The 9190-nt window shown below is 62.9% G+C and overlaps 1 protein-coding gene across 2 annotated transcripts; it reads left to right on the plus strand.

Moving 5' to 3' along the window:
- Positions 1–197: 197 nt before the first annotated feature.
- CLBA1 (clathrin binding box of aftiphilin containing 1) lies at positions 198–7378 on the plus strand. 2 transcript variants are annotated; one of them, XM_019809601.2, is made up of 5 exons: positions 198–863; positions 2278–2408; positions 3840–4074; positions 5009–5122; positions 6181–7378. In XM_019809601.2, exons 1-5 carry the CDS (start codon positions 432–434, stop codon positions 6343–6345), a joined length of 1077 nt encoding a protein of 358 aa, XP_019665160.1. In that variant the 5' UTR covers positions 198–431; the 3' UTR covers positions 6346–7378. The 2 variants fall into 2 exon arrangements, with proteins under 2 accessions (XP_019665160.1, XP_011235124.1); XM_011236822.3 differs by having other exon boundaries at positions 3840–3969; positions 6181–7376.
- The last annotated feature ends 1812 nt before the right edge of the window (positions 7379–9190 follow it).

Here is a 9190-nt window from a genome sequence, read left to right on the forward strand (position 1 = left end):
GGGCGGGCTAGCGAGTCGTGGCTCCAGAAGACCCGGGTCCGCTCCAATGAAACCAGGGCCCCTCCTCACGGGAGGTGGAGGGCCGGGGCAGCCGAGAGACACGCAGGCGCACGGCGGGGTGGGCCGGCGCGCTGACGTCACGGCGGCGGCGCCGGACGCGGGGGAAGGCGCGCTCCGTTGCCGGGCAACGGGCGGGCGTGGGGACAGCGGCTTCAGCTGCTCCAGGGAGCCGAGGTGGGTGCGGGCCGGGGCCCGCAGGCCGGGCCGTCACGGGGACCCCGGCCCCGGGCTGCCCTCAGCCCCGCCCTGGGGCGACGCCCCCCGCGCCCCCGCCCCGTGCAGCCCCGGGCGTCTCCGGCGCAGCGCTGTGGGTGTCTCGTGCGCACCTCCCCAGCTCCCCATCGCGTGGATGCGGGCCGGGCGGCACCGACATGCAGGGCCAGCGGCAGCGGGGGCCAGGGCCTGGCCAGACGCCCCCTCCGAGCAGGTGTCCGAGCGACCTCGCCCAGGAAGCAGGCGACATTTCCCTGTGCCCGGCTTCTAAAGACAGCGGTGCGAGCAAGGCGCCCGGGGGACGAAGAGGTGCTGGCCCGGAGCAGATCTCCGGGGGCGGGGAGGGCTTTTCGACCTGCCCCGCTGGCGGCCCGGACCCCGGGGAGCATAACAGCACCTGGGGAGAGTTTGAAGGCTTTCAAGAATCTTCGTCCAATTCTGAACAGTTCTTCCCAAACTTTGAACGCCCGGAGAGACCCCCACATCCTTGGCGGCAGACAGCGGCTTCTACCCAAAAGGAGCGCGGTTCTCGCCAGCCTCCCCAGGGCGGGCCTGGGGTGCTGGGAAACGCCGGCAGCTCACCTTATGAGGTATTTCTACAGCCTCTGGCGTCGATGGGCTGGCCCGGTAGGGGGTCTGCTTCTCTGCTGGCCTTGGTCCCTGCCTGTGCGCCTGGCTGTCCTGTCCTCCTGACCACGATGGGGGCAACTCAGGAGCAGGGCCCCTTGTGTGCCTGGTGCTCCCGGGGCCAGGCATGGCGGCCTCCACCATCCCGCCAGCCCACTTTCCCTGCTCCATTCAGGGCACACCAGCAAAGAGCTTTTTGTCTGAGCTGTCACCCTCCTTATTTAGAAAGCCTCACCAAGAGTCCCTTCCCGCCTGTGTGTGATGACAGGGTGCTGGAGATGGCCCGGGGAGCCCAGGCCACATCCCCTTGGCCCTGGTGCTGCCCTTCCTGACCTGACCACCAGTTTCACCTTTTTTGTGACTGCAACTGATCCCTCTCTTCTTGTCTTCCTCTTCCTTCCCTTGTTCCTCTTTCTCTGCCATGTCTTCCCAAGGGCTTAGCCCGAAACCCTGAACACCATGAGAACAAAAAGAGTCAGATGAAGAAGGGATGAGAGAAAAGGTTTCGCGGTTCTAGGGATGAACCGTTTGCTTCCTGAACCAGTGTTTCCCTGGACATCTGGTGGGAGGCACTCTCCCTGCAGTCCGCTCTGCTAGCAGGCTTGTTCTGAAAACAGGACTCGTCTTCCAGTGGGGCTAATAGCTCAGGGAACAATCTGACAATAACGTGAACTTTGCAGGAGACATGAGGGGAATGCAGAAAACTGCACCCCACTGACGTGCATGTATGCACTGCACACACGCACACCTCCGGCAGCTCTCAGGGCTCCCTGCCCGCCCACTGCACACCGCCCTCACCTCCACCTACCCAGTGCACACCCGCCCTCACCTCCACCTGCCCAGGGTGCACACCCGCCCTCACCTCCACCTGCCCAGGGTGCACACCCACCCTCACCTCCACCTGCCCAGTGCACATCCACTCTCACCTCCACCTGCCCAATGTGGACACCCACCCTACCCTCCAGCCTCTCAGTGTGCATACCCGCCCTCACCTCCAGCCTCCTGGTTTGCACTCCTGTCACCTCCTGCCATATTTTGGACAGCCCTCATTCCAGCACTTCACACTAACTCCCAACCTTCCGACCTCAGGTGTTTGTCCAGGAAGGGCCACCTTTACGGCCGTGTGGGTCGATGTCCCAGCCAGCTGACATACAGGAAGCACTACCGTTTTCATCAGGTGCCTCCTTCTCGACTATCACTGGCGAAGCTCACGAGCGCTGTGCCCTAACCCCGCTCTCCCGCGCCCAGGGCTTCTCACCGGAGCATGCAGAACAGGCGTGTCTTGCTGCAGCAGCAGTGACAAGACGAGCCTGCACACGCACCAAAACTACGTACTGGGCGTGAGGTGACGCAACGTGTGTTCTTCTCTTTTTTCAGCTTCCGCGCAGCTATGAGGACGTGTTCAGGTTTGTTTTTCAAGAGGTGCCAGCCGAGCAGGCAACTGAAGGCGTCTCCCCGTTAGACCGCATCTTAGAGCCGCCTGGCTGTGAACCTGGGCCTCCACTGTGGTAATGAACTTGCGTTCCTGCGGCAAGTCTGAGCTCACACTTCTGCTTGACCAAGTAGACCTTGGCAGCCTTGGGCTCGTGGGGTCCTCAAGGAGGGACCGGACAGCACGGGCTGATGCTCAGGCCCCGGTCACCCCTCTCAGAGTCGCGTTCACCTGGAACAAGGTGGACGGGGGCGCCAGCTCCTGGTGTCTCAGTGCCAGCGCTGGGCATGCGGCGGGGCCTGAGGGTCTGGGCCGTGGGCACAGAGCCCTCCCGGGGACCTGACCGGCGGATGTTCACCCAGAGAAGACATGCCGGTGCCCCCCAGGGTCGGCCTGTGCGTCTGGCGCTGCCGGCAAGGCCCGCGGGCCCTGGGCTGGTCCCCCAGAGATCACAAAGGCGGGTGTGAGCGGATGGCCGTGTCCTCGGATGCGCTCTCACTGGGCACCGAGGGAAAGCGAGTGCAGCTCGCTGCATGTGTAGCTGTCGGGCTGCTCGCGGTCCACGGGGCCCGGCCACAGGAGGGGAGGTGGAGTCGGTGTGAGCTGGCTTCCTGACCTCTGTGCCCCCTTTGTCAGAGAGTTCTGCAGACCCGCCCTTCTGGGCTCTGGCCTTGCGTCCGGTCAGGGCCATGCGTCCGGTCAGGGCCACTGCTGGGGTCCAAGCCGGTGCCTGTCCCAGGGAACCCCCAGCAGGGGCCTGAGGACAGAGGCCTGAAACCCACAAGGCTGTCACCACCGTGGCCTAGAAGGCTGTGTGCCCTCTGGATACGGCACTTCCCCGGGGCATGGTCCGGGCCAGCAGGCAGCTGGAAGGAACTCTGGTGGCAGCATGAGCCTCAGATATCCAGAGACGTGGGTGGTCCTGGGTGTCAGATGTGGCAGGCCTGGACACTGAGTGTGACAGGAGGTGGCTGTGACTTTGGGGTGTGAAAGCATGAGGACGACTTGGAAATGACGTGGGCCCTTAGCGTAACTGCCCCTTCTGTGGTTCTTTACGTGCACACCTTCCTCCCTCGTAGGAGCTGCGCTAGCAGCCGTGGGCGGCACATGGCTGATGGGGGGTGGCTCGCAGGTGTGGACGGTGTATGCCAGACACCCAGCGGTCATCCTCTAAGCACTGCCCCACCCCTGGTTTTCGAATGTCCCTGTGGCCCCCGGGCTCGTGGAACCTGAGGTCGTCAGGAACAAAACCACGAAGCACTGAGCCTCTAGGAGCGCCGGCCCCTTGGAGGGGCCACTCAGCTGTGACGCTGAGCCAGGCGGTGCCGGGGGAGGGGGCAGGAGTGCTGGGCTACTCGTGGGGGGCACTCATAGTCTGCAGAAAGCAGCACATGAGACGTCTCGGAGGGGAGCACTCTGTTCTCACAACCCCTGGGGGCAGGTGCCCTCTTGGCTTCTGTTCTGAAGGTTTCTCAGTCACTTTTTAATTAACATATGTCTTTTCCAGTTCTGAATCTAGAAAACTCTGGAGAGCCCTTCAGAACACAAACAGCACGTCGGCCTCTCGCTGTCTCTGGAGCGAGTCCCGTTGCCAGGAAAACCTCTTCCTTGTTCTCGGAATAGATGCTGCTCGGAAGGTGAGTCAGGTGTCCACGGGGCTCCTGAGGGTGCAGCTGGACTCCACAGCGACTTTGCCGGCCACCCTGAGGCTGCAAGGAGCCATCTGTGCGGACAGCATGAGGGTAGGGGGGCCTTGCTGCCAGAAAACAGCAGGTGGGGGAGAAAACGCACCAGTTTCCAGTGGGGGGGGGTGAAGCAACACAGGCAGGGAAGGGGCGAGACGGTTCAGCTCGTCAGCGTCGGGCACCTGCCCCGTGCCAGGCTGACCATGTGCAGGTGCAGCCCAGCCCCTGGCACGTGGTGGAGGAGGTGCCGTGGTGGAGCACAAGGATATGCACAGCATGTGGGGGAGGGGTGCCGGGAGGTCCCCAGCAGAGGGGGGAGCGGAGAAGTGGGCCGGGGCAGGAGCAGCCTCTGCTGGGGGCTGCGGGGCAGGGCCACATCAGGTCGGCGGAGTAGCAGGTGCAGGCAGAGCTGTGAGGTTAGGCACCAGGTGGGTCCCTAGTGCCTGACGTGGGAAAGACCCTTTTTAGTATTATGGAAATTTTCAAACATGGAAAACCTAAAAGGGGCTGGCAGGCCTCAGTGATGATGGGGGCCTTGGGGATGGCTGCTGTGTGGGCTAAGGGGCCATGTGGGGCCGGCCAGGAGGGATGCAAGCGGTGGAAGGAGCCAGAGCACCCCAATGAGGCCATCCTGGCATTGTGTTTGTGCGAGGAAAACAGCCGGGAGGATGGGGGAGGGACAGGCAGCTTGAACAGGAGGCGGGAGGTGGGAGAGCTCCGGGTGAAGCCAGGCTGGGGGCACGGGGGCGGGGCTTACCCCAGAGGCCGTGGAAAACGTGAGGTGGCGGTGGGGCCTGGAGGTCTGGAGGGAGAGCTGGGTGACGGGAGGGTGGAGACCAGCGGGCTGCCCCGGCCCCGTGGACACCGAGACACGACCACGTTGCAGTTTAACAGTGGCATGTGCCAGAGGGGTCTAGGTTAACAAGGCAAACGCAGAGAAAGCGGTCCTTTATCTTCCTTCCCGCTGGGTGACAGTGGCTTGTCTCACTAGAACCTTTCTGGAGACCCGGGTCACATTCTGGAATGTTCTGACCTCAAAGAGCCTGAAGAACTGGGTGTGCCCACCTTCCGTCTGCAGCCCTGCAGAGCCCTGATCCAGACCAAGGTGAGCTGCCCCCGGGACAGGCCCTGGCCGCGCCGGCCGCGTGGGTCTGTGCGCTGGCACCTGCTACTTGAGTCTCACGGACTCGGGAGAAAGGAGCACTACTGCCATCTGGGGCGGGCAGAGCACCACCGGCGGGGGGGGGCGGGGGGGCGGGGGGCTGCAGGGAAGCAGCAGGGCAGGCGGGGTGACTAGCGAGGCACACACGAGGGGCGCTACAGGCCCCACTCAGCAGCAGGAAGGAGGAGTGCACAGGCAGGGGCTTCTCCTGCCGCCCTCTTCTGAGGACAGGGCACAGCTTTTCCTGGGAGTGGGGGCACCTGCCCACTCATGGGCCAGATTTTGTGGGGAGTGGTGCCCAGCCTCGAGGAGCCTGTTCCCTCCGGGACCTGGAGCACAGGGGGTTTGCTCTGCACGTATCCCTGCCCCAGGAGAATAGTGACACCGGGGGACATGCACCTGCAGGGACTTCTCTGATGGTGGTTGGCTGGGGAGGGGTCAGGCTGCTGCCTGTGGCTGCTGGGAGCACACACCACCTGATCAACAGGGGAGACAGAGCGCAGGGGAGGCCTCCTGTCATCTGGCTGCATGGGCCAGGGCCATCTCCAGCGCAGGAGGTAGAAACCTCTAGAAGGACAGGCAGGGGCCATCTTAGAGCAGCAAGACATAGAAATGTCCACAGCAACATCACTCACAGTAGCTCACGTGTCCACAGCAGCTGGTAGGTGGAAATCCACGGACACTGCAGACAAGAGCAGGAAGGGCCCTGTGACCCCACCTAGGCCCTCAGGCCAGGGTCATAGGATCACTTGGGATGAAGAGGCCTGTGTGGCCCTGGGCCCACGGCACAGCTGGTGCTGTGGTGCTGCCTTTGCTCTGAGAGAGGCCACGGAGCTGTCCACTCTGTCCTGTGCGCCTCTGTGTTGACTGCACAGTGACAGGAGCTTAAGGCGGGAGGAGAGGAAGCCCCGGGGTTCAGTGGCAGGTGCAGCAGGCTGGCCCAGGGACAGGCGGCCCACTGGCCTCTGCAGTCCCTGACCGTGCCCTTCCTTTCCCGTCAGCTCTCAGGGACGTCCGGCGGCAGACAGGGGAGCCTGCTGGCATGCAGCCTCTTTCTGAAGACCCCCTTATGCAGAAATGGACAGCAAATCACAGTTCCGTGGAAAAAGAAGATTTTCAATCCTCGTAACCTAAAAATGACCTTGTTTAATAGTGACATTTGCTAAAACGGGAGTACTTTGTATTTTTATGAGGAGTTTTACATTTTCTTACTGGCTTGGTTTGGTCCTGGAAACCGGAACTATTTTGCGGGCATGTTCCTGGGGATGCCCTGTGCAAACCCGTCGTGCACCCAGTGGTGCGCGTCAGGGTCTGACCACTTTAGAGGAAGAGCGCGTCCTTTGGCAGAGCCGCTCGCAACAGGAAGGAGCTGCCCAGGGTCCCCAGCAGCTCCGCCCCAGCCTGACATGAAGCAAAGTGGCACTGGGGGCCCTCTGCCCGGTGTAGGTGCTGCCGGCCCCTGGGGGCGCCCGGGGAGGGACCCCAGGCCTGGCTGCCCGCGTGGCCCCGCCAGGGCACACCCGGGTAGCCTGGCTCTCCACTGGGACTGTGCACAGGAGGCAGCGTCCACACGCTCAGGGAGACCAGACCACGTTACTGTCACACCTGGGGGAGAGTGAAGGCCCCGGGAGCACTTACCCGCACAATGCCCGTCCACTGGCCCAACTCTGCGCCCGGCCCTCCCCTCTGACTCCAAGCAACCTTTCTCTGCTTCTGGCAGAGGCACTGATTTTTGTAAAATTTTATTAAATAAAATGGCCCAGACAAGCCCATGTTCCTGCTGTCTCAGCTGCTCTCTGCAGACCATTGCCAGAAGCCCCTTCCCCAAGCCCCTAGCCCGTTGGGAGCCCACGGGTGGGGGCTGGCCTCGGATGCTGCATCAACCCCGGTGTCAGACCAAACAGTGACACGGTGACCAGCAGATGTCGCCTGTCACAGGGAGAAGGGTGCTGGCTGCCACTCTCCACCAGAATGCAGGTGTCTTTGAGGCTTATGTGAAGAGGTAATCACTTTTTTTAGTGCTGTATGTTTGGGAAATCTGCCCTAATTTTTCATTTTCAGCCAGAAAGACATGGAAATTTGGAAACTGCTATTCCGCCATGCCTCTTTCACCAAAGGGCAGCGTCTGCCCTGGGGTCTCCTGGGGCCCCGCCAGCAGAGACCCGCTGGGATGTGCCATCATTTCCCAGCCTTTGGTTAAAATCAGACTTGAACCCAAAACAGGCCATTCTGCATTCTGCCGCCTCCCCCCCGAGTCACTCTCGGACGCTGGCACTGAACTCCCCACGGCGGCCTCCCCGCCCCGCTGCTGGCAGCCCCTGAGCCAGTGCCTCGCAGGCCTCAGAAAGCTAAGCTCTCCTGACCCCCAGCCAGCCCAGCGCACCCCAGCCCTGCTCCCCAAGCCGGAGGCCAGGGCTGTCCCTGTCCTTCACTCCGTGTCCAAGCAGACATCAAGTGTCCGGGTGTCTGGCCAGGCTGCTCAAGGAGGGGCCTTCTGAACCGGAACAGTGAGTGCTGCCTGGTCCCCTCGGATTCACAGGCTGGCCCTGTCACCCCAGCCAGAATGTGCCGCCATCAGCTACAAAATAATCACAGAGCTGAGGATACCAAGGAACCCACATTAGTTCAGTTCAGTGCCCCAGGGACAGAGCGGGAGGAGGGGGACCCCAGGGCAGCTCCACGCCCACTGGCTCTTGAACCCCAGCACCAGGCAGGTCTGGACCCCTCGTCCAGCTCTCAGCCTTCGCTGAGTGCTCAGAGTGGGGTGTAAGGAGGGAAGGCTGACAGAAAATCCCCAAGAAGAAGCCAGCCTCTCTCAGAAGTGGGGGCCAGAGAAGTGAGACCCCCCTCTGAGGGGTGCTCCGGGGTTCCTGCTACCCACTCTAGAGGCTCCGCGGGGCAGCTGGGCCCTTGCCCCAGGCACTCCAGGCCACCCACGGCAGGATGGAAGGACCAGGCATGGGGGCAAAGGGAGCCTCCAGGGATCTGCACACATGGTGGCCAGGCTCTGCAGGGCAGGCTGATTTCCAGAGCCCGGCCAGCGCTCAGACCTCGGGCCCCGTGGAGTAGGAGCCCTGCCACCACCCAGAGACACGGAAGCCTCTCGGAGCTGCAGGGGGCCCAGGCCCCGCCACGGCAGGCGAGGACTCAGCCCTCCAGGACCCCGACGGGCTCCTCGTTACCAACTTCAGTCTCTGCTGTTCTCTTACTGAGAGCTCAGCAGTCAGCAAAACATGGCAAGACCACGAAAATGCGAGAACCTGATCCCTGGAGCACAGGAGCAGAAGCGGAGCTGTCCAAATGCTGCAGGTCCAAGGCCGTAACACGGTGCAGGTAGGAGTGAGGATCCAGTGGGAAAGCGGAGCTCACACGGGAGAGACACGGAAATTACACGGAAGAACAAAATGGAAGTGCCAGAAACGAACACCGTCACCCGTCCGCCAGCCATTGTTGAGATGGGCCTGACGGCAGGCCCAGCCCCGCAGAGGACCAGTCGGTGAGCATGAACCGGTCAGCAGAAACCATCCGAACAGGACGCAGAGGGAAGAAAGAGGGAGAAGACACAGGGCAGAGTGCTCAGGACCGGGGGGCAGCACCAGGCCGTGCGGTCCCGTATCGTCGGGGTCCCAGAAGCAGGAGCCAAGAGGAGAGGATGGCTAAGAACTCTCCAAAACTGACAGAAGCACAGACCTGCAGCCCCGAGCAGGAACCACAGGAGGAAGACCCGACTGTGCTCTGACCGCGCGGGAGCCCAGCCCAGAGGGACAGGGAGCGCTCCGCACGCCCAGCAGTTCAGACGCAGGCCCGCGGAGGCCGCCGTGCAGGGGCCTGGCCGCTGGCAACCGCAGGCTGGAGGCCTCGTCTGGACCAGCCCAGTAAGCGGCCCTGCGGGGAGGACGTGGCAATGCTGGAAGGACGCAGGCGGGACACTTGGCAAGTGTAGCGCCCCAGGGGGCACATAGGACGGAGAGGCTGGAGGGGCCGCCGTGATGGGGGTGGAGGGGGCGGCGT

The sequence above is a fragment of the Ailuropoda melanoleuca genome, chromosome 14 (assembly GCF_002007445.2).
Source record: "Ailuropoda melanoleuca isolate Jingjing chromosome 14, ASM200744v2, whole genome shotgun sequence".
In the NCBI taxonomy this organism is placed as follows: Eukaryota; Metazoa; Chordata; class Mammalia; order Carnivora; family Ursidae; genus Ailuropoda; species Ailuropoda melanoleuca.